We start from the raw sequence: 25,746 nt of genomic DNA on the forward strand, positions 1-25,746 counted from the left end.
GGGAAGCCCCACAAGGCTTTTAAATTAACCTGCCTACCCCATTCCACTTATCCTTGTGTCAAGGGATTAAGCCCAATTTTAAGAATACAAATTTAAAGGGACATTTCCCCACATAATCCTGCCTACAACTGCATAATATTCCAATGGCTATGGATTTCTTCGTAGCTTCTGCTCATGCTTCAGAGGTGCCTTGGCCTAGACCTCCCTAGGCCAGAGCACTGTCATCCCAATGGCCATTTCCTATTGTTTCTCCTCACTAACAACTGTTATTAAAGGAGAGAGAAAACTTTCTGGGACTCCTTTTTAAATACAAAAATGAAAACATTTTGGTGTATTTCCTACTGGTTAAAAAAAGAGAAAACTTTGGCAACTTAATAGAAAGAACAGCTTTTGGCTAAAGGTGGTAGATCATCTCCTCTCCCTTCGGAGAGCCGTCTAAAATGATAGAAATGGGATGAAAAGAATAAAACCCCACAAAGTCAAAAAGAGAGACTTTGGCAGACGAGAAATTTTACTACCATTCTGAAGAAAGCAAGTGTCTGGAGGAGTGGTAACTACTTTGGTACGGGGGAGGAAGCTGCTGTGCGCTGCAGGACCCCAAGGACATATGGAAGCTGCAGGTGGTAGATACTGCACCGGGGAGGTGAGGTGTAGGAGGGAAGACAAGGGCACTGGCTCCAAGTTCGTATTTTCAGAAGAGTTATTCGTCCCCGCAATCTGATTCCTGTACACAGAATGCTCAGCCAGGCATCTACTGCCCGGGAATACACCAGATGTTTATCCTCTAAAGAAACAGAATGTGACAGGCTCCAGATCTAGTAATAACAGATATGACAGAGAATGAGGGTGAGGAAAGGGTATTATGTTTGTTTTGGGAAGATGGCAGGGGTGGAGAGAAGGGAGGTGGACACCGTGTAAGATAATGAAATCCACATCTATAATAAAAGAAAGTAAATATGTGTCTAAAATATGAATAGAAATATGGAAGTTAGCTGCCAAAATAAACAGTTAAAAGAAAAAAGAGGTTGTCTCTAATACTGAGGAGGAGAGAGAATGGGAAGGGGTGGACTAGGGAACCCTATTTTTCGTAATAAGCAGAGTAACCACATAATTGACTGTTCAAACCACTAACATGTCTGAGAGCCAAAGCGGGTATTGTTAACAACTATGCCAAGGCAACAGGCTTAAACTGGAATTCTCTCAGGCAAACTGGGACTATATGCACCCTAATTATAAGCCTCTAGGTTGATGTCTAACAAAGTCAGTGTTCTACTTTGATAAAACACTTAAGATCAGATAGGCAGCTGTTTTAAAATATTTAATACTATCTTACACTGAAATACAGTGTTAGGGAATTTTGAATTTTTTAACTCTTCCTCTCCCCAATCACCTAGAACCATAAATTATCCCAACACTACACCTTCAATGGGCATGACAGCCAGCCAGCCCTTCAGTACAACTCAGTTACTTCATGTATGAAATAGAAAACAGGCCTGCCTATCAAACAAGGATATTGTGAAGATTTTCTCATAATATTATGTAAAAGCCCCCCAATTTAGGCAACTACCTCAGTCTCATTGACACCTTTTAAACTGGGGCATAAATGTCTTCAGATTACTTCAGTCTAGTCCAGAGGTTAAACTTTTCTGGGTCTTGGAGAACTCTGAGAATTCAAGTAAGGATATGGGGAAAAAATTCATTTTCTACAAAATGCATAAACTTTTGGCACTCTGTATATTTTCTGGGGGATCATGGAATATCTGAGACCCATTCGTGGTTAAGAACTCCCACTTTGGCCTTTTGTTTGGACTCTGTGAAGGGAAAGAAAAATCATGGGCAAGACCTAAGCCCTTAAGCACTTTGTCAGATGCATTTTAAGCAGATGGCTCTCTAAAGCAGGTAACCATAAAAGTAAACGAAGGTCCATCAAACTGCAGCTGCTAACCCAATTTTTTCAGAATAAAATGCTTCCTACTAAATGCACTGATGTCCCCCCTTGTTGATATAAATCTAAACCAATAGTTCTTAAAAAGGCAGACTCTAGCCAAGCATTTTTTCCAGGCCAAATCTGAGCCATAAATGATAAGTCGGGGAATGAAATCACAAGCACTAGAAGAATTCCAAGGAGATGAGGTAGAGGAAAGCACAGGTTTGCCTTCCTAACACACACACACACGCACACGCACACGCGCGCGTGCACACACACACACACACACACACTTTCCTAACAGGGTAGAACAGCTTTAAGGTAAACAACCCTAGGGACTGTTTATGGTTTCATGAGAAGTAAAATGCAGTGAAACTCAAAACTAGAAATAAATGAAATAGTCTATTGGCTTGTATGTTTATAGTCAGGTAAATTCTCTAATTCTTTCTCTCTCTCTCTCTCTGATATAGCATTCCCCAAATACCTGTTAATCTTTCTATTTATCACTTAAGTAAGCAAATAGGGAACACTCCGTTCAGCTACAAGGCTTGGCCAAGCCCCAGTTTGTTGCCAAAGTTTGGATGACCAAGAGTTGAAAAAACATACCAAGTGTTTTGGAGTGTCATATCAAGAAGAAATGCCATCTGAAATAATGTGTCTGGCACACTGCCTAAATTTAACATTTGGAATAACCTGCATTTTCTATCTCCTGGCTCTTAGGTAAGCTCAGGGGCTTTTTTACACCTGTGAGACCTCCCAGTTAAGTTACTGTGAGAGCGGGCAGCTGACGGGAAAGTGTCAGGCATTTCAGGAGTCTGCAGGCGCACGTCAGCGGTGAACCCACCTTGCGGTGCCTGCTCTCTGCGGCAGCCAGCTGCGACAGCATGCGCTCCTGCATGTTCTTGCACTGCTTCATCACCACCTTAAGAATCGAGAGCGGGTTTGTGCAGACTGGCTGCTTCTCGCCATCGTTCTTCTCCTTCAGTGTTTCAAAGTCTCTCTGGAGTGCCATTAAAGGATCACTGATGTTGTATTTTCCATAGCGTTCTTCAATGAAAGTATCTCTGTGTTGGGCCTGGGAAAGAAAGGAAAATAAGCATTTTGCTTTCAAATACTGCTGAGGAGGGGATCTGCTAGTAGTTAGACATCAAAGGTAGTGGTGTGAGTATGAAGTAACCTTTTGACTACAAATCAGACAGGGTCATCTAAGTATAGAAACAACATCAGAAAAGGGGCATAGCATATTAATGGGAACAAATACTTATGTTAAAGCTAAGTACCAGTTAGACATTGATCTAAGTGTTTAGGTTCAGGTTATTTAAATTTTACAACCCTATAAGGTAGTGCTATCATCTCCATTTTGCAGATGAGAAAATTACTACAGAGAGGTCAAGTGACTTGTTTCAGGTTACTCATCTAGCAAGCTGTCAGAATTGGGATTTAAACCCAGGCAGCCTGGCTCTAGAGTCTGTGACCTTAAGCACCACACTTACTGCCTCAGCTTATGAATGCTTCTATTACCAACAGGTATATCTCATCTTTTCTGTGTTATGGCATTTACATTTCTAAAATACGGTAAGCATAATACCTTTAAGAGTTTATATGTTTAGAGACCTAACCAGCTGGCTGTAGATAAGTAAAGGACGCTAAAGATATTTTTACATTATAATCGAGGACTGTTTGTGATTTGTCCACATAGAACTTCGCTCAATTTTTGGCCGGTCAGGAGGGTGGAGGCACTCACCACTAGAGGTGCAGACAAAGTCCTTCTACCTGCTGCCAAATTCCACCCCCCTCTTCTAACCTCTGTTCAGCTGTCTTCCATCCTCCTTTCTGTCCCCTTCAGGGCTTGGTGAGCTTTGGGGATGAAAGGGAACTTGAGCAGGGAATGTGGGCTGGTGCTTGGAGTCTGGCCTGCGGCTTTGGGCCTGGGCGCCAAGTCAGGTCGAATGATCAGGAAGGGAGTGAAAGGAGACTCTTAGGCTTCCCTCTTATGTCTTCTAGGAAAGACTTGAAGTACTATTTCATATAAGCATCATATATTACGTGCAGGTGAACAGAGTGAAATTAACAATTACTCTACTAAACAGACATTTAATTGTTTCCTGAGACATTTTACAAAAAAAAAAAATGAAGTGTTAATAGAGGGTTGTGGAAACTTTCTCAAAAATCATAGCAAAGTACTATATAATTTAAGCTTTCAAATGAAATCTAGTTATGAAAATTACTGTTATTTCTCAAGCTTTAAAAATTATTTCATCAGGAGATACCACCACCCACAAATGGGAACCCATTTGAAAAGAAAAATACACAATTCAGTGACCATGCTTAAAAAACAAAAACCCTCAAGAAAATAAAGCAAACATGGGGTTTCTCTGACATGTTTCAGTGCTGAAAATTTGATGCCTCCTTCCTCATTAAGAGACTGTCCAAGTTCAAGACTCAGGAATTAGCCTTGTGTTACAAATTTGTGTTGGTATCAGTTGGCAGATGTTCAAAGCAGAGTTAGAAGCCCTGGTGGTCTTACTTCTGGCTGGACTACAACTGTCTTAAGTGATGACATTATTGGAGTATTTGGATAACATTTGTATACTAAACATTTGAAGAGTGAAATTCATTTGTTCCTTTAAGTTACTGATTACCATCCCCTAACCTTATTACAAGTGTGCGTGTGTGTGTGTGTGTGGGTGTGCACATGTGAGCATGTGGATTGAAGGGGGGAGGGATTTGAAAGACAGAATCCTATTTTTTTTTAGGTCCAAATTAAAAGGAAATTTTCAGTAAAATTTCAAAATAATCTTGTCTATTTAGGATAGAGGAAGACAAGACCAATTCCAAAATTGGCTATTTTTATTAGTGTTTTTAAGAATCATGGCAAGAATAGACAAAAAAGCTAATTTTTAGTTACATATTTAAGAGCATTAATGTCAAAGAACATGGGACTCATCAATGTTTTCTTTTCATTAAGAACATCTGTTTCTTTAAGTTCAGGTATAAAAACATGAGACTGATAACCCAGGATTCACTGAAAGTATCTATTTGTAGCTATTCATGTCCTAAGGCAAATCCTCGTTTAGAAAAACACAGACAAAGGAAGCAAGAGGAAAAAAAAAAAACTCTTTTAAGAAGTTGAAATTCCACTTTTCTGTCACATCTTTTATTCATGATTACTGTTTCTGTATGATCAGCTATGGAAAAGAAACAATTATTGGTACTAAAATTGGTTTTGTAGGGCAAAAAGGAAAAAGTGAACCTGAGTATTTTTATGACCTTTCCTTTTCAGAACACCATGGAGAAAGTGGGATGGGAGAGCAGAGCTGGGAGTACAATTCATGATCTTGATGATGCTAAGAAGCTGCATCTGCTAAGAAGCTCTCTCTGTTTCAGGATATAGTTAACTAATCCTTAAAAATATAACTTTTAAAATAAAACCCACACTGTTATTATCCTGTAGAATTAATAAGCATCACAGAGTTACAAGTAATGGATGAGGAGCTTCTTTGGTGAGGCCTCAGACTTCTCTGAGAATAGTTGTTAAACTGTCTGTTTTCTCTTGAAGTATTTCACAGTAATTCCATAATCACTTGCATAGTAATTACAAGTTATACAAAATTGGTAGCTTCACACATAAATGAAAAGAATCTGCAGAATAATCTAAAAAAGGCTCCTTGTCACAAAACAATTATTTTAAGTACAATTTAAGTAAAATAAAACAATTATTTTAAGTATAAAATAATAGTTATGGGACCCGAATATGGGAAAAGTGAATTCTGTATTTATTATACCAAACACTGGATTGGAAAATGGGAGATGGAACATAGTATTTTCCATCCAACTTAATGCTTCAGTCAGGTGAATTGTACGTATTTACACACTTAACAGCACAAATAATAACAACAATAACTAAAAATAGATGTTAAGATTTGACAAATGAAAGAACAGCTTTAGTGGAGGTGTGCATTGGTTATCTATTCCTGCATAACAAATTACTCCCCAATTTAAATGCTTAGTAAACATTTTTTATCTCATACAGTTTCTGAGGGTCAGGAATCTGGGAGGGGCTGAGGGCTGAGCTGGGTGCTTCTGGCTCAGTGTCTCATGAGGTTGCAGTCAAGCTGCTGGCCAAGGATGCAGCCATCTGAGGGCAGGACTAGGGCTGGAGGATCCATTTCCAAGCTTAGTTGTTGGGCTAGGCCTTGGTTCCTTGCATGTACTGGCTTCCAACAGAGCAAGTGATGTGAGAGAGTGAGAGACAGACATACATAGACACATCCAGATGGAAGTCCCACTGTCTTATAACCTAATCTCAGAAGTGACTTACCATCATTTCTGGTGTATTCTAGCAATCACACAGACCAACCCTGGTAAATGTGGGTGGATGGGGACTACTTAAGGGTGTGAATATCAGGAGGGAGGACCACTGGGGGCCATCGTGGAGGCTGGTTATCAACGTGAATGACTGGACATGCTACCACTACCGTTTATGTTTCAGGTCAAAATTTAGAGGCTAAGTACCTGTACTAAAAACTAACAAGGCTGAGTTTTAATATTTTAATGAAATTCCAGCTATTTTATAAGAACTTTAAAATGATCTGGATTTCACTTTGGGGGAGAGGAGTTCAGGAGTACAGCTAAAATCAATCAATTTCTTGCAATTTCATTATTTTTACTTCAATGACAACATATATTTTAACTGAACAGAAATTCCTACATTGTCAGAAAACACAATGATCTTTATTTCAGACAACAGTAAAGTAACTGGCTGGTTAGACAGATTCAATGATAGAAGATATTACTATAGCAGACAAAACATACTAGTCATCTATTACTCATTTATTTTTACTGTTATAGGCTGAATGAAACACACCACTACTGAAAGCTTAAAATAAAACCACATAATATCCTTGGATATGCCATGTTTGCTCTCCAAAAATTTCAGCTTTGCTATGATAAACTACAAAAAGAAATATGAAGCAATCACCATCTCTCCATAATAAATAATATATTTATTATAATAAATAACATACACGTATATATCATATATACATAAATAATAGTTCAATAATATTATATGTAGATAATAGTATACATACATATATATATATATATGTATATATATATATATTTTGACTGCATTGGGTCTTCGTTGCTGTGTGTGGGCTTTCTGTAGTTGCAGCAAGCCAGGGCTACTCTTCATTGTGGTGCGCGGCCTTCTCATTGCAGTGGCTTCACTTGTTGCAGAGCACAGGCTCTGGCGCCCAGGCTTCAGTAGTTGTGGTGTGTGGGCTCAGCAGTTGTGGCGCACGGGCTTAGTTGCTCCACAGCATGTGGGATCTTCCCGGACCAGGGATCGAACGTGTGTCCCCTGCATTGGCAGGCGGATTCTTAACCACTGTGCCACCAGGGAAGTCCCGATAATGGTATAAATTATATATATATTTCAATCTTAAAATAGGAAATCAATCTCTTTATTCTTTGGATGATAATCACCAACATGAAAAGTGGTTCCAAATGTAAAGGTGAAGAATTATGGCCCATTTAAATGGGGGCTTATATTTAAGTACAAGGTTTTATTTTCAAGACTCAGGCTGATACCAGAACTGTATTAGAATATGCAATTTTGCCATTTATTGCCAATTCTGAAGTGATACTTGTAAAAGTAAACAGCAATATAAACATTATGCCTTTAAAAATATCTGAATACTTCTATGTCAGGGATCAGAAAGACAAAAAACGTGATTCCAAAATGGTTTTTATTAATGTTACCAAAAGCATGTTAAAAGGAATCCTTTTTACACACAATTTGAATCTATTAATCTTCAAATCATTTATACTCTGGAGTCCCTAATAAACTATAAATAGCTGCCTGAACAACTGGAAATAAAGCAACCGTTCTGGATAAAGATGATAATAACATACAAGTATAACCTTTGTTCTGGAAGTTCCTTTTTACTTGCCGAAAGAAAACCAGATTTTACTGTTTGATAATATTGATAGAAGAGGATTTAGCCTCATTGGAATTAAACTAATTTCTGGAAAATGGCACAAAATTTATCATGGGAGGGCTTCCCTGGTGGCGCAGTGGTTGAGAGTCCGCCTGCCAATGCAGGGGACACAGGTTCGTGCCCTGGTCCGGGAAGATCCCACATGCCGCAGAGCGGCTAGGCCCGTGAGCCATGGCCGCTGAGCCTGCGCGTCGGGAGCCTGTGCTCTGCAACGGGAGAGGCCACAACAGTGAGAGGCCCACGTACCGCAAAAAAAAAAAAAAAAAAAAAAAAAAAAAATATATATATATATATATATATATATATCATGGGAGCAAAAAGAGAAAATTTTCATCATTTAAAAAATATGTCTAATATATTATTGAAAACCAAGTGCTCCTTCTACTTAACCATAAATGCTGTATTCTCAGATCTGGTCTTTTCTATATGTTTATTGTCTTTAATACGTTTGGGCCCTAGAGTCTAACAGAACTGGGATTATATCCTGTCACTACTATTTTCTGTATTACCTTTAGTAACAACCTTAACTTCTCTGTGCCTCAGATTCCTCATCTGTAGAATGACAGTAACAATCTACCTATAGGTTTGTTATAAAAATTAAATGAGTAATGTAAAATGCTTCCTATAGTACCTGACACAAAGTAAGTACTATAAATATGAATTTTTTTTTTCAATAACCGAATTTAGAATATAGATTTTCCTGTTTTAGAGCCAATGACTTAAACTCAACCCCACAGACTTAAGATTCTGTAAAATTGGATCAGGCTAGTAAATCTCCATTAAAAGCAAAACGAAATTCACCAATCCCAGATAACTCAGAAGTAACACATCACTAAAAATGTATCAGGAACCTGGATAACCAATAACATTCTATTTACTTAGCAATCAATCCTGAACTGGCATGTGACATATTATATAATGTGGTCAATTGATATTTATCTCTTGCATTGTTATTAAACACTTCTCACTCTTCTGTCTTTTCTTTCAACCTACTTAGATTGCAAGTGATCTGAAGGAAAAAGCACTTAATACATCTTTCTTCTTCCTACATCCTATATTTTGCCTTAAGCCCAAGACATGTAACATATTTTCCAGGCTCTTTCCTGATGTCTTAGCTTCTCCTTACTCTCATCATTTTAGTGAGGTCAATATTTTATTTTGCTGTTAGTGAAATCTAGGATTTACTTAGTATAATCACTTAAGGTAATATCGATATATATATTTAGCAAACTGACTTTGAAGCAGATAAGCTTCAAAGATTCCCTTTGTATTTTTAATAAAACGTTCATCATCCTGGTAAAAAAAAAAAAAGATTCCCCTTGGGGTCAGTTTGCAACCACAGATATTTATAAAAGCAATTATTTACATAAGTTCAGAGGATCACGTTACCATATTATTTGACTACAGTGTAATAAATTCTTTTGAAGACTAAAAATGGTAAGTTTAGTACAAATAGCTACAAGTGTAGTACTTCTAGCTAGTAGACTGCTTATTGATAGAATAAGAATATGGGTAAACAGAACAACGTAGCTGCTTCAACATTCAGATTTGAGAGAGTCCTGAGAAAACTAATGAAACTGAAATAGGTGTGCTGAGTTTTTCTGTCTTTGTTCTATTATTTTAGTCTATGTATGTGATTGAAACAAGTTACATATACATTTTGGACTGGGTCTAAATAAAAAACTTTTTGAGGTGGGGAAGAAAATGTGTAAGGATTCTATAAGACCTGAACAAATTAATGCTCTGAATATAATAATTTGAAAGTATAATTTTTTTTTTTTTGAGAAAGAGCACGCTTTATTGGGAAGAGAGCATTGCACGCGACCAACATATGAAGAGAGCTGGATGGGCGTCCTACACATCATGCTCAAAAGGTACTCAGGATGCTGTGCTAATGAAGATCAGCTGGAACATGGACTCCTGGGAAACTTCCCCAACCTCACACCTCTGAGGGATCACATACTTCCAACCTTTACCTGGAAGGCAACTGTGGTCCACTAGAGATGGAGTCCCTCAGGGGTGCCTTGTTGTTTTTTATAAAGAACATTTTCTTTAAACTTTTTGAAGTCTTCATTTGTTACTTTTATCCTACATTCTCTCAAGGCCATCAGACCAGCTTCCATACAGATTGCCTTGATGTTGGCATCAGAGAAGTCATCTTTAGCCATGATCAAGTCATCCAGGGTTAGTGTCATCCTGCTCGTGTGGATGTGAAAGATGCGCTTCTTCGTCTTTTCATCCGGCAAGGGGAACTCTATCTTCCTATCAATGTGGCCTGGTCTGTAAGTGCTGGGTCCAAAGTCTCTATTTGGTTTGTGGCCATGATAACTTTCATGTCTCCCCTTGAATCAAACCCATCCAACTGGTTCAACAGCTCCAACATTGTTCACTGAATTTCTCTCTCACCACCAGAATTTGAGTTATACCTTTCTGACCCAATAGCATCAATTTCATCAATAAACACAATGGATGGTGCATGTTCTTCAGCAACTCAAAGCAGTTCCCGAACAAGATTGGGCCCATTGCCTAGATAACTTCTAAATAAGTTCAGAGCCAACCACTCTCAAGAATGTGACCGAGTTTTGGTTTGCTACTGCTTTGGCTAGGAAGGTTTTACCTGTGCCGGGTGGACCACACAGAATGACCCCCTTAGGGGGCTTTATACCCATCTCTTCATAATATTTAGGATGAGTGAGTGGAAGTTCCACAGATTCCTTAATTTCCTGGATTTGGTTGTCCAATGCTCCAATATCAGCATAGGTATCCTGGGGGGCCTTTTCCACCTTCATCACTGTGATCAAGGGATCTGTGTCATCCATCAGCACCCCTATCACAGCATGCACCTGTGGCTGAGCAGGACCGAGCAGCCCGGTTCCAGCAGATCCTTGTCTACAAATGAAAGAATGCTGACATAGTGTTCTGAGCCCACAGACGTAGACACGATGGCATGATTGTCATCAATGACCTCTTCCAAGATTCCTACCGACATTGGGGTGCCCCTGAGATCACCCACCTTTGATCTTTCCTCCTCTTGCTTTTCTTCTAAAGGCCTCATTTGTTCCTGATTTCTAATGAATTCTTCCTCCATGAGAAGACAGTCTTCAATTCTCTCTAACTTCAATATTAACCAGCACTGAGTGTGAGATGTCACCAGGGGCAGTATGCTGGCAGCATCTGGTCCCTTTGTTCTCTTCTTCTTTTGCCCCACTCTAGCTGGTATAGGAGATTCATCATTCTTTTTCTTATCCTTGTCATCCTTCTTTCCACCTCCAGGACCATGACCACCACTCTTTCACGCATCTTGCTTCGGCCACTTGAGCCGCTGCTGCCAGAAGTCGAAAGTATAATTTTTAATGCTGCATTAGATCTTAATCTCTTATTCAGGGGACCATACATCGCTTAAAATATAATGAGAGGGAGGACTGTCAAGATGGTGGAGGAGTAAGATGTGGAGATCAACTTGCTCCCCACAAATACATCAAAAATACATCTACATGTGGAACAACCCCTATGGAACACCTACTGAACCCTGGCAGAAGACCTCAGACTTCCCAAAAGTCAAGAAACTCCCCATGTACCTGGCTGTGTGGCTGACAAGGTCTTGGTGCTCTGGCCAGGTGTCAGGCCTGAGCCTCTGAGTGGGAGAGCCAAGTTCAGGGCACTGGACCACCAGAGACCTCCTGGCCCCATGTAATATCAATCAGCAAAGGCTCTCCCAGAGATCTCCATCTCAACGCTAAAACCCAGCTCCACTCGACGACCAGTAAGCTCCAGTGCTGGACACCCCATGCCAAACAAATAGCAAGACAGGAACACAACCCCACCCATTAGCAGAGAGGCTGCCTAAAGTCATACTAAGTCCACAGACACCCCAAAGCACACCACCAGATGTAGTCCTGCTCACCAGAAAGAAAAGATCCAGCCTCATCCACCAGAACACAGGCACCAGTCCCCTCCATCAGGAAGCGTACGCAACCCACCGAACCAACCTTACCCACTGGGGGGCAGACACCAAAAACAACGGCAAATATGAACCTGCAGCATGTGAAAAGGAGACCCCCAAAGGTAAGTTAATCAAAATGAGAAGACAGAGAAATATGCAGCAGATGAAGGAGCAAGGTAAAAACCCACCAGACCAAACAAATGAAGAGGAAATAGGCAGTCTACCTGAAAAAGAATTCAGAGTAATGACAGTAAAGATGATCCAAAATCTTGGAAATAGAATGGAGAAAATATAAGAAACGTTTAACAAGAACCTAGAACTAAAGAGCAAACAAAGAACGATGCAAAACACAATAAATGAAATTAAAAATTCTCTAGGAGGAATCAATAGCAGAATAACTGAGGCAGAAGAACGGATAAGTGACCTGGAAGATAAAATAATGGAAAAAACTACCACAGAGCAGAATAAAAAAAAATAATGATAAGAATTAAGGACAGTCTCAGAGACCTCTGGGACAACATTAAATGCAAGAACATTTGAATTATAGGGGTCCCAGAAGAAGAAGAGAAAAAGAAAGGGACTGAGAAAATATTTGAAGAGATTATAGTTGAAAACTTCCCTAACATGGGAAAGGAAATAGTCAAGTCCAGGAAGCACAGAGTGTCCCATACAGGATAAATCCAAGGAGAAACACGCCAAGACACACACTATCAAAAAATAAATACAAAGTAAATATATTAAAAGGAGCAAGGGAAAAGCAAGAAATAACATACAAGGGAATCCCCATAAGGTTAACAGCTGATCTTTCAGCAGAAATTCTGCAAGCCAGAAGGGAGTGGCAGGACATATTTAAAGGGATGAAAGGGAAAAAACTACAACCAAGACTACTCTACCCAGCAAGGATCTCAATCAGATTCAACAGAGAAACTAAAACCTTTACAGACAAGCAAAAGCTAAGAGAATTCAGGACCACCAAACCAGCTTTACAACAAATGCTAAAGGAACTTCTCTACGCAGGAAACAGAAGAGAAGTAAAAGACCTACAATAACAAACCCAAAACAAGAAAATGGTAATGGGAACATACATAGCGATAACTACCTTAAATGTAAATGGATTAAATGCTCCAACCAGAAGACAAAGACTGGCTGAATGGATACAAAAACAAGACCCATATATATGCCATCTACAAGAGATCCACTTCAGACCTAGGGACACATACAGACTGAAAGTGAGAAGATGAAAAACATAATCCATGCAATGGAAATCAAAAGAAAGCTGGAGTAGCAATTCTCACATCAGACAAAATAGACTTTAAAATAAAGACTATTACAAGAGACAAAGAAGGACACTACATAATGATCAAGGGATCAATCCAAGAAGAAAATATAACAATTGTAAATAATTATGCACCCAACATAGGAAGTACCTCAACACATAAGGCAAATGCTAACAGCCATAAATGGGGAAATTGACAGTAACACAATCATAGCAGGGGACTTTAACACCCCACTTTCACCAATGGACAGATCATCCAAAATGAAAATAAATAAGGAAACACAACCTTTAAATGATACATTAAACAAGATGGACTTAATTGATATTTATAGGACATTCCATCCAAAACCAACAGAATACACTTTGTTCTCAAGTGCTCATGGAACATTCTACAAGATAGATCATATCTTGGGTCACAAATCAAGCCTTGGTAAATTTAAGAAAATTGAAATCATATCAAGTATCTTTTCCGACCACTATGTTATGAGACTAGATATCAATTACAGGAAAAAAATCTGTAAAAAATACAAACGCATGGAGGCTAAACAATGCACTACTAAATAATCAAGAGACCACTGAAGAAATCAAAGAGGAAATAAAAAAACACCTAGAAATAAATGACAATGAAAACACGACTACCCAAAACCAATGGGATACAGCAAAAGCAGTATTAAGACAGAAGTTTACAGCAATACAATCCTACCTCAAGAAACAAGAAACACCTCAAATCAACAACCTAACCTTACACCTAAAGCAATTAGAGAAAGAAGAACAAAAAAACTCCAAAGTTAGCAGAAGGAAAGAAATCATAAAGATCAGATCAGAAATAAATGAAAAAGAAATGAAGGAAATGACAGCAAAGATCAATAAAACTAAAGACTGGTTCTTTGAGAAGATAAACAAAATAGATAAACCATTAGCCAGACTCATCTAGAAAAAAAGGGAGAAGATTCAAATCAACAGAAGTAGAAATGAAAAAGGAGAAGTAACAACTGACAGAGAAGAAATACAAGGATCATGAGAGATTACTACAAGCAGGTATATGCCAATAAAATGGACAACCTGGAAGAAATGGACAAATACTTAGAAAAGCACAACCTTCCAAGACTGAACCAGGAACAAATAGAAAATATAAACACACCAATCACAAGCACTGAAATTGAAACTGTGATTAAAAATCTTCCAACAAACAAAAGCCCAGGACCAGATGGCTTCACAGGCGAATTCTATCAAAGATTTAGAGAAGAGCTAACACCTATCCTCCTCAAACTCTTCCAAAATATAGCAGAGGGAGGAACACTCCCAAACTCATTCTATGAAGCCACCATCACCCTGATACCAAAACCAGACAAAGATGTCACAAAGAAAGAAAACTACAGGCCAATATCACTGATGAACATAGATGCAAAAATCCTCAACAAAATACTAGCAAACACAATCCAGCAGCACATTAAAAGGATCATACACCATGATCAAGTGGGTTTTATCCCAGGAATGCAAGGATTCTTCAATATACGCAAATCAATCAATGTGATACACCATATTAAAAAATTGAAGGAGAAAAACCATATGATCATCTCAAAGGATGCAGAAAAAGCTTTAGACAAAATTCAACCTGCATTTATGATAAAAACTCTCCAGAAAGTAGGCACAGAGGGAACTTAACTCAACATAATAAAGGCCATGTATGACAAACCCACAGCCAACATCATTCTCAATGGTGAGAAACTGAAACCATTTCCACTAAGATCAGGAACAAGACAAGGTTGCCCACTCTCACCACTATTATTCAACATAGTTTTGGAAGTTTTAGCCACAGCAATCAGAGATTAAAAAGAAATATAAGGAATCCAAATTGGAAAGGAAGTAAAACTGTCACTGTTTGCAGATGACATGATACTATACATATAGAATCCTGAAGATGCTACTAGAAAACTACTAGAGCTAATCAATGAATTTGGTAAAGTAGCAGGATACAAGATTAATGCACAAATATCTCTTGCATTCGTATACACTAATGATGAAAAATCTGAAAGAGAAATTAAGGAAACACTCCCATTTACCACTGCAACAAAAAGAATAAAATACCTAGGAATATACCTACCTAGGTTTGTAGGAGACAAAAGACCTACATCCAGAAAACTGTAAGACACTGATGAAAGAAATTAAAGATGACACAAACAGATGGAGAGATATACCATGTTCTTGGATTGGAAGATTTAACATTGTGAAAATGACTATACTACCCAAAGCAATCTACAGATTCAGTGCAATCCCTATCAAACCACCAATGGCATTTTTCACAGAACTAGAACCAAAAATTTCACAATTTGTATGGAAACACAAAAGACCCCGAATAGCCAAAGCAATCTTGAGAACGAAAAATGGAGCTGGAGGAATCTGGCTCCTTGATTTCAGACTATACTACAAAGCTACAGTAATCAAGACAGTACGGTATTGGCACAAAAACAGAAATATAGATCAATGGAACAGGATAGAAAGCCCAGAGATAAACCCACGCACATATGGTCACCTTTTCTTTTTCTTTTTTTGGTCACCTTATCTTTGATAAAGGAGGCAAGAATATACAGTGGAGAAAAGACAGCTTCTTCAATAAATGGTGCTGGGAAAACTGGACAGCTATATGTAAAAGAATGAAATTAGAACACTCCATAACACCATACACAAAAATAAACTCAAAATGGATTAAAGACCTAAATGTAAGGCCAGACACTACAAATCTCTTAGAGGAAAACAAAGGCAGAACACTCTATGACATAAATCACAGCAAGATCCTATTTGACCCACCTCCTAGATAAATGGAAATAAAAACAAAAATAAACAAATGGGACCTAATGAAACTTAAAAGCTTTTGCACAGCAAAGGAAACCACAGCCAAGATGAAAAGACAACCGTCAGAATGGGAGAAAACATTTGCAAATGAAGCAACTGACAAAGGATTAATCTCCAAAATTTACAGCAGCTCTTGCAGCTCAATATCAAAAAAGCAAACAATCCGGGGCTTCCCTGGTGGCGCAGTGGTTGAGAGTCCGCCTGCCGATGCAGGGGACACGGGTTCGTGCCCCGGTCCGGGAGGATCCCACATGCCGTGGAGTGGCTGGGCCCGTGAGCCATGGCCGCTGGGCCTGCGCGTCCGGAGCCTGTGCTCCGCAACGGGAGAGGCCGCAGCAGTGAGAGGCCCGCGTGCCGCAAAAAAAAAAAAAAAAAAAAAATCCAATCCAATCCACAAATGGGCAGAAGACCGAAACAGATATTTCTCCAAAGAAGATATACAGATTGCCAACAAACACATGAAAGGATGCTCAACATCACTATTCATTAGAGAAATGCAAGTCAAAACTACAATGAGGTATCACTTCACACTAGTCAGAAGGCCCACCATCCAAAAATCTACAAACAATAAATGCTGGAGAGGGTGTGGAGAAAAAGGAACCCTCTTGCACTGTTGGTGGGAATGTAAACTGATACAGCCACTATGGAGAACAGTATGGAGGTTCCTTAAAAAACTAAAAATAGAACTACCATACGACCCAGCAATCCCACTACTGGGCATATACCCTGAGAAAACCATAATTCAAAGAGTCATGTACCACAATGTTCACTGCAGCTCTATTTACAATAGCCAGGACATGGAAGCAACCTAAGTGTCCATCGAAAGATGAATGGATGGAGAAGATGTGGCGCATATATACAATGGAATATTACTCAGCCATAAAGAGAAATGAAACTGAGTTATCTGTAATGAGGTGGATGGACCTAGAGTTTGTCATACAGAGTGAAGTCAGAGAGAGAAAAACAAATACCATATGGTAACACATATATATGGAATCTAAAAAAAAAAGAAAAAGGTTCTGAAGAACCTAGGGGCAGGACAGGAATAAAGACACAGATGTGGACAATGGACTTGAGGACACAGAGAGGGGGAAGGGTATGCTGAGACGAAGTGAGAGAGTAGTACTGACATATATACACTACCAAATGTAAAACAGATAGCTACTGGGAAGCAGCTGCATAGCACAGGGAGATCAGCTAGGTGCTTTGTGACCACCTAGAGGGGTGGGGTAGGGAGGGTGTGAGGGTGATACAAGAGGGAGGGGACATGGGGACATATGTATACATATAGCTGATTCACTTTGTTATACAGCAGCAACTAACACAACAATGTAAAGCAATTATACTCCAGTAAAGATGTTAAAAAAAGGACAGTTGTCACCTACTTCATACCATACACAAAAAGAAGGATGGATCACAGACCTAAAAATATATATGAATGGCCAAAAAGTACATGAAAAAGTGATCATTCATTAGTGATCAGGGAGATCACATGAAAAAGTGATCACTCATTAGTGATCAGGGAGATGTAAATTAAAACAACAATAAGATAGTACTATACGGCCATTAAAAAGGCTAAAATTTAAGACTGACAACATCAAATGTTATAAAGGATATGGAGTAACTAGAATGCTCACATTGTTGGTGGAAGTATAAACGGTAGAACTATTTTGGAAATTAATCTCGAAGTTTCTCATAAAGTTAGAAATGCCTACCTGCTATTCCACTTCTAAGTATTTGTCTAAAAGAAATGAAAACATATGTCCCCAAAGACTTTTACACAATTATCCAGAGTAGCTTTATTCATAATGGCCCCATACTGGAAACAATCAAATATCAATCACTAGAACAGATAAGTAAAATGTGACGAATTCATGAAACGGAATACTATTCAGCAATAAAAAGGGACAAATTACTGATACCTACAATGACACTGATGAAACTGAAAATCATTATATCGAACAAAAAGTGCCAAACATAAAAGAATGTATTCTCTGTGACTCTGTTCTAATGGGCAAAACTAATCTATGGTGAAGAAAATCAGAACAGTGGTTACATCTGGATATAGGGGGGGACAAATGACCAGGGAGGGGCATAAGATAACTTTTTGGTGTGATGAGAATGTTTATGTCTTGATAGGAGTGTAGGTCAAATGGAGTGGCATTTGTCAAAACTTATTGAACTGAACACTTAAGATCTGTGCATTTCACTATATCTAAAATATATCTCTAGTTTAAAAACATAGGGGCTTCCCTGGTGGCGCAGCGGTTGCGAGTCCGCCTGCCGATGCAGGGACACAGGTTCGTGCCCCGGTCCGGGAAGATCCCACATGCCGCAGAACGGCTGGGCCCGTGAGCAATGGCCACTGAGCCTGCGCGTCCGGAGCCTGTGCTCCGCAACGGGAGAAGCCACAACAGTGAGAGGCCCACGTACCGCAAAAAAAAAACCCAAAACAAAACATAAATATATATAGTGAGAGTTAAAGGAAAATTGAGTTATATGTAACATATGCTTTATATATTGTGTTTCAGAAAGATGGGAAGTTCAAACCAAAGTAATTTTAATAGTAATAACAACAGGAGAAGCAGCAAGGGAGGTGCTCACACTCGAGTGCTCATTACCTACAGAGCAGTGTGCTCAGTGCTTTACATAGCTCATCTCATCCTAGCAGCATTCCTTTGCAGGTAGACAGCACTGTATCTCCATTTTACAGAAGAAACTGAACATTAACATGTGACTTTCCCAAGGTCAGAAAGCCAGTTAAGAAGTGGAGAAGAACAGTAAATGGTATACAGTAAGTACTGAATATGTTAACTGAATGAGTAATACACATAAACAGATATTCCCCAGGACTTCACAGCAATGAATTTCAATTTAGCAGGTCTCGATCAGTAGCTTAAAAATGAAATAGAACAGAATTGAAAACATTGTAGAGCACTGAATGCTGTGAGTACTATTTCAAGAAAATTTTCTTCTGGCATAAGAATATAGGTGTGTGTATATCTGTGTGTGTATGTGCACATGTTGGTGTGTCCCTTGGGTCACAATGCAAAGTCTATTTTTTACTATGTGTCCCTGCCAAAAACGTTTGAAAAACAGTAGAATAGAATGAAGAACATAAGAAGAATGACTCCTGAATCTATAATTTTAAACAGTTTAAGCTGTAATAAACATGTGAATTCTAATAGAAGTAATAAGGAATCAGGATTAGTATTTTAAACTAATGAATGTTATAAAAGTCTACAGACCAGGAGAAGTTTGGCCTAACATCAAATATACAAAATGTAAAAAAAAAAAAAAAAAAAAGTCTGTGTTACCAGGGTTAGACAATCAAAAATAGCACTGCAGAAGCCTGAGAAGATTTTCTGGATGTATGGTTGATTCACAGGGGCACATGCTTTGAATGCTTATATTGAATACTTAATGTGTGCTGGGTACTATATATGCTAAGTGATGTGGGTAATATTAGGGGGATATAGACTTGACTAAACTGCTGCTCTCAAGGAGCTTAAAATTTGCCAGGCAAGTTTAAGGCCTAAGAGCAGAAAAAAAAACAAGCTGCTTCTGTGTATTTAAATGTATTCTAAACAATACCATTAATGTTTAGAGGAACACCAAGCACAATCTGTTTGATCAGAACTTTCTAAGACTCAGCCCTTACACTCATAAGGAATAGGAAGGAAAAGGCCAACCCTGGAAGTGGGTGGGTTCTGGCAGATAAATGGGACTATTAGCAATTTAATGAATCACAGGAAACACCATAAGGTTGAGGGGGCACAATCCAAAAACTGTCTCTGAAGTGTTACAGAAGGAGACCCAGACTGCAGACTGTAACTCTGTGATACTTTAAGTGACTGTGAACTTGAAAATCATCTTTATTAGAGATGTGCTCTGGCTCTTTTACTCACTATATATTAACAGACAGTGTAGAAACTAACTTCAGTGTTAAAATAGTAAAAAAGAGCTTACTAAATAAGATGAGAAAGGGTGTCTTCCTCTAGTTAGGGGATTCTGAGGAGGGAGGATCTGAAGCTGTATAATTGTGGGATATAGGTCTTAACTCTAAAAATTTGTTTGAAGCAAGATTCTTAAATTACAAACACAGACTGATACTACAAGGAAGCACGGCAAGAAACAAGCTGCTTAAATGTAAGGCCTTGGGAAAAGGGTTCTTACTTGGCTGAGAAGTAAAAGTGTTCACAATTAAAAGTGTACCAAGTAAACAGGAATAAGAAGCTTGTGGGGGAGAAGAGGGTCAAGGGGAGTGTAGAGACAGGAAAGAATGATAAAAGGGGACCAGTGTGGTTTAAGAACCACAACGCAGTGAGAACATCAGGACAGGCAAACGGAAGCAAGGACAATGCTAATTATATATCCTAACAAGCTCCATGTCACAAGTCAGAGGATAGGAAGATGGCAATTTCTATTGTCACTGCACAGGGAGGTAGCTAGCTATTCAGTTTCAACCAGCAGTCATACAGGTGGCTTGGGACTCCAGTCAAGGAAGGATCCCTTTTCTTTAGAGAATAGAATGGGGAGAGGGGTAAAAAAGCCAAGACTGAAAAGTAAAAGGTGGGCTGTAAGTGCATTGTAGGTTGTTTAATGATAATTTAAAATGTGAACTGGTAATGTTCATCACTACAGTAAAGCACTGAATATATGGTGAAACTGAGCATGTGAAAGTTGATCACTGCTACTGTTAATTCCAAGTTATTCCAACCCAAGAATGCCTTCATCTTCATGATAAAAGTCCACTGAAGGGGATCAGAATATGCCTGGATCAGAAGAACAGGAGATCTTTGTTTGGAGATATATGAGCTCTCCTTCTTTTTTATTTTAAAAAGGGGTGATACCATTAGGAAACTTTAAATGTCACCAAAGAGAAGAATGGGATAACCTAGACCCTTTCCCCATTTTAATCCCATAAGGAACAGGAAAACTGGCTCTATTCTAAACCTCTAAGACTTTGTTTTAGCACTCTTTTCCTTTAATGATTTCTAGGTCTGCTGTGTAGATGATAGTCATTCGTCCCACTGATGAAAGGTACTGTCAGGAAGGGAAGGACAAGAGACTGAAAGGAAGATTTTAAAGAGAAAAGAACTCAGAGCTATCAATTTGGAAAGCAGAGAAATGGGGGATAATGAAGATTTTGTGAAAGCCAAAAACAAAAACAAAAACAAAAACAAAAACACTGGAGAAGCGGGGGATAAAGAAATATATTCTGAAAGATAGAGAAAGGACGTGTAATGTAGACAGATGCCCACAGGGGTCCTTAGCTGAAAAGTGTGGGGAACAATATTTTTTGTAAATATATCTAGATAGATGAAGAAAGATAAGCAACACTGTACTCTTAAAAAGTACTAACTATTTTCTCTGATGCTCTCAAAACTCTACTTACTAAACTCTTAGGGAATGCAGATTTCAATTTGATAGGAAAGGACACTGAGGTAAAATGTCACTTGATTTTTTTGTTTTTTAGTTGAATACAGATACATAGTGAAAAAAGGTGCATATCCTAATTATTTGTTATCCATTACTAAAAATATGGAAACAAACACAAAGCAATAATTTCCTGTCTGAAGAACAAATTGTTCTTTCTTAGTACAGGGGTGAGATATAAATAATGTCACTGAGTGGGAATTATCAGCAATAGTAAAATTATGAAACTTATCAACCAAAAAAAAATGCACAATGTGAGAGCTATGAGTTAAGTTTTATTTGGGGCAAACTGAGGACTATAGCCTGGGAGACAGTCTCTCAGACAGCTCTGAAGAAATGCTCCGAAGAGGTAAGTGGGAAGGTCATATATACAGTTTGGTGAAGGAGAATATGTGCAATCAAGCACACATTTTGGCAGAAGGTTGCTGCTAGTCACAGAGGAGCAGATGTCTCCGTTACTGATTTCAGTGCTTTTCTAGATATGAAAAGATGCGAGAAATTGGGCTTGTAAAATTTTCTCCTGAAAATATCTACCTGAAGGCCTGTTCTGCCAGTTTCTTGCAGGGCACAGAGTGTCTCATTCCTGAGCTCTGCCCTGAACTCCTTTCAGGGTGTGTTGAAGGTCAGCAACTGCAGTGGCTAGTGACTTCATTCTTGTAGAACCAGATGGCAAGTGACAAGTTTTAGTTGGCAAACTATATTACTATAGTTAAGCCTCTCTTCTCAAAAATATGAATTAATAAATGGAAACCTATTTTTTTGGCCTTTGTTCTTGCATTTATTTTATTTTTTTTAAACATCTTTACTGGAGTATAATTGCTTTACAATAGTGTGTTAGTTTCTGCTTTATAACAAAGTAAATCAGTTATACATATACATATATCCCCATATCTCCTCCCTCTTGCGTCTCCCTCCCACCCTCCCTATCCCACCCCTCTAGGTAGTCACAAAGCACCAAGCTGATCTCCCTGTGCTATGCAGCTGCTTCCCATTAGCTATTTTACATTTGGTAGTGTATATATGTCAACACCATTCTCTCACTTCGTCCTAGCTTGCCCTTCCCCCTCCCCATGTCCTCAAGTCCATTCTCTACGTCTGTGTCTTTATTCCTGTCCTACCCCTAGGTTCTTCAGAAACTTTTTTTTTTCTTTAGATTCCATATATATGTGTCAGCATACGGTATTTGTTTTTCTCTTTCTGACTTACTTCACTCTGTATGACAGACTCTAGGTCCATCCACCTCACTACAAATAACTCAATTTCGTTTCTTTTTATGGCTGAGTAATAGTCCATTGTATATATGTGCCACATCTTCTTTATCCATTCATCTTTCGATGGACACTTAGGCTGCTTCCATGTCCTGGCTATTGTAAACAGTGCTGCAATGAACATTGTGGTACATGTCTCTTTTTGAATTATGGTTTTCTCACAGTATAATGGCAACCTATTTTTTGAGGCTTGAATACATTCAAGTTAAACTTAAAGGGCCTTAACTTACTCTCTCGGATGACAAATATTTCTGAAGAACTTACCACGTTCTAGATATCTGGGGTGCAATGCAGCAAGATAAACAAAGTACCTGCCCCTCATGAAGCTTATATTTACTGAAAAAAAGAAATATGAAATATAAAGAAATGAGAGATGAAAATATATAATCTGTGAAGCATATCAGCACAGTAGACAAATTATTACTAATCTAGTACAAAGAAAAAGATAAAACGTTAAGTATGATTCAACTGTACAAAAATTTATTAGGTATGCTTATATGAGAAGTTCTATATATGAAGTTTCAAATCAGTAAGAAGAGACTTCTGAATTAAATAATAACACTATCTCTTACTCATTTCTACCAATGAATTCAGTCTTTTGTTGAACAGACAACATGTTAGGTATTGAATTCAATTAAAAAATTTTTTTGGAACTTATGTGTATCTTAGCACTCATTGGGTGAAGTTGATTTTTGAGGCAGAAGATACTTTTTGTTGTTGTTTTTTAAATAAATTTATTTATTTTTGGCCGCATTGGGTCTTTGTTGCTGTGTGCGGGCTTTCTCTAGTTGCGTCAAGCGCGGGCTACTCTTCGTTGTGGTGTGCGGGCTTCTCATTGCGGTGGCTTCTCTTGTTGTGGAGCATGGCTAGGCACGTGGGCTTCAGTAGTTGTGGCGCGTGGGCTCAGCAGTTTTGGCTCGTAAGCTCTAGAGTGTAGGCTCGGTAGTTGTGGCGCATGGACTTAGTTGCTCCGCAGCATGTGGGATCTTCCCGGACCAAGGCTCGAACCCCAGTCCCCAACATGGGCAGGCGGATTCTTAACCACTGAGCCACCAGGGAAGCCCCTTGTTGTTAAATGATGAAATATTATGAACTACATACATGAAACTGAAGACAAGAAAAGTATTTTGAAGGGCTGTAGGTCTCTTGCTATGATATTAGAGTTTCCTAAAATTTTAATCATGTGGCTTCTCATTCATATGTTGTCAGCTTTACTTAATTTGAGTCCATGACCTGTGAAAGAATCTACTCTGGAAGAATAACTTCTAGGTATCCTGCACAAAGGCAGAATTTGAAAATTAGGCAGAAATTTAGTCTGCTTTTTTGGGGAGAAAATCAGGGATATAGAGGTAGCAAGCTCGTGCTTTCCCTAGGCATGCTATACTTGTCTCTACTCCCTTAACTATATATTCGAATTAACACAGACTTCTGTGAGAAGTATAAACTATCTAGAAGATCGGTAAAAAGTAAATGTTGTTCTTAACTCCTTGCCATCCCATTGCTCACCCTATATTTCTTACAAATATAATTTTTATTTTAATTTCATCATTAGTGAATGACTATTTTCTCATAAAATTTTAATTCCATAGATAAAGCTGAAGTCCTTCCTAAACATAACCCAATCTCTCTTTCTTTTCCAAAGGTTCTTAGTATGATGGGCATCCTTCCAGACCTTTTCCAAGCACAGATGTGTGTGTAGGGGTGTGTGTGTGTGTGTAATTACAGAGGTATTATTTTAAAACTGTTTTGCAACTTGTTTTCACTTATTGTGTCTTAGAGAATTTTCTAAGTCAGTAAGTACATAGCTTATTTTCCTCCTTTAAAAAGAAGCAATTACATAATATTCCATATTAAGGATGTACCAGTTACACACCTATACTTTACTGATGGATATTTTAGGCTGTTCGTAGTTTTCAAATACTGTATTATACAATACTGCAATGAGCATCCTTGTGCAGATACAAGAATGGTTTGGTGGAACAGATTTACTGCTGCGCTGTTCTAAGGAAATAATTTCCTATATAATAAAATTCTCAGTTTGATTCTATAAATGCTCCTCTTCCATAAAGATTTTCAGTGAACACACAAGATGGTTTCCTCCTATTCTTTCAAGTTAATCTGACAACTAGCTGAACTGAAATACTAAACGATGGACCACAGGCTTTAACTTTAGAAGCAGCTCTTTGTCTTTGTTTCTTTTCTCTTTATGGGGGCAACTAGAAATAACCTCTGATTAATCCCAAATCACAAGGCTAACACATGGAAGGAAGACACAATAAGAGGAAGTCAAAATAACAGGAATAAGCTGTTTCCCTTTTTTATTTGTTTTAGTTTCAGGCTGAAAAATGCAATGAAGTTCCCCACTGCTGTACTCTTTTCTGAAGCTTTCCCCAACTGCCAGAGAACTGTATATTCTCTAAATAGGTAGCATTTTTACAATCTGAATTCCCCCTTTCTTTCCTCAAAGACATAAGAAAAACAGCCCACAGGAAGATGCCAGTTAAATGATAAATGTGCTTATTTTTCTGGCACCTTTACTCTTAAACCCCCTAAATGCCACAATTTGTAATGTAAATGATGACATGTGATAAAAAGCTATGTCTTATTTTTTCATTTACTATTATCTTAGAGAATAGCAAATAGCTGATCAGACAATTACTGAGTTCACTGTTTTATGAGGCCCAATGTTTTTCTGAATGCAACAAAGATACTTAATTACTTAAGAATGTAGTCTTCTTTTTTTACAGATACCCAATTTATAAACATCCCATACGTATGACCAGCCTTTCCTGCTTCTTTTGGCTCTTTTGTGCCAGAGTACCCTACCACCAAACCTGGTACCTTCCTTTCACTAATTTCATTCCCTTCCCAGGGCAGACCATTTTGGGGGTTCCTACCATTCTCAAGGGAACCAAGTCAAGGGGAAGGAAGGAAGAGGCTTTGTGAGATGTATTTCTGGCTTCACCAGTTACAACTTAATACTGTTTCTTTTTTCTTTTACTGTGCACACTGTTCTGTGCCTTATTCTTTAACTT

At 38.4% G+C, this 25,746-nt stretch overlaps 2 protein-coding genes and 1 pseudogene across 12 annotated transcripts in view; 1 reads left to right on the top strand and 2 right to left on the bottom strand.

Moving 5' to 3' along the window:
- The window catches only part of ST7L (suppression of tumorigenicity 7 like), a 150,921-nt gene extending 140,932 nt beyond the window's left edge, over nucleotides 1-9,989 (top strand). For 6 of the 10 annotated variants that reach the window (XM_033435398.2, XM_033435366.2, XM_033435376.2 and 3 more), the window contains one exon: nucleotides 9,718-9,989. In XM_033435398.2, coding sequence (XP_033291289.1) covers nucleotides 9,718-9,933 — 216 coding nt within the window. In that variant the 3' untranslated portion in view covers nucleotides 9,934-9,989. The remainder of the gene's footprint in view (nucleotides 1-9,717) is intronic. The other 4 variants (XM_033435358.2, XM_049710307.1, XM_049710310.1 and 1 more) reach the window with 4 other exon arrangements.
- Nucleotides 1-25,746, bottom strand: part of CTTNBP2NL (CTTNBP2 N-terminal like) — a 66,635-nt gene that overhangs the window by 6,111 nt on the left and 34,778 nt on the right. Inside the window, exons 1-2 of one of the 2 annotated variants that reach the window (XM_049710240.1) lie at nucleotides 3,672-3,784; nucleotides 2,772-3,002 (exon numbers count right to left, since the gene is read on the bottom strand). In XM_049710240.1, coding sequence (XP_049566197.1) covers nucleotides 2,772-2,939 — 168 coding nt within the window. In that variant the 5' untranslated portion in view covers nucleotides 2,940-3,002; nucleotides 3,672-3,784. Of the gene's footprint in view, nucleotides 1-2,771; nucleotides 3,003-3,671; nucleotides 3,785-25,746 lie in introns of those variants that run through there. The other variant, XM_033435337.2, reaches the window with a different exon arrangement.
- The window catches only part of LOC101288775 (26S proteasome regulatory subunit 4-like), a 35,629-nt pseudogene continuing 19,812 nt past the window's right edge, over nucleotides 9,930-25,746 (bottom strand).

This window comes from Orcinus orca, chromosome 1 (genome assembly GCF_937001465.1).
Source record: "Orcinus orca chromosome 1, mOrcOrc1.1, whole genome shotgun sequence".
Lineage (NCBI taxonomy): Eukaryota > Metazoa > Chordata > Mammalia > Artiodactyla > Delphinidae > Orcinus > Orcinus orca.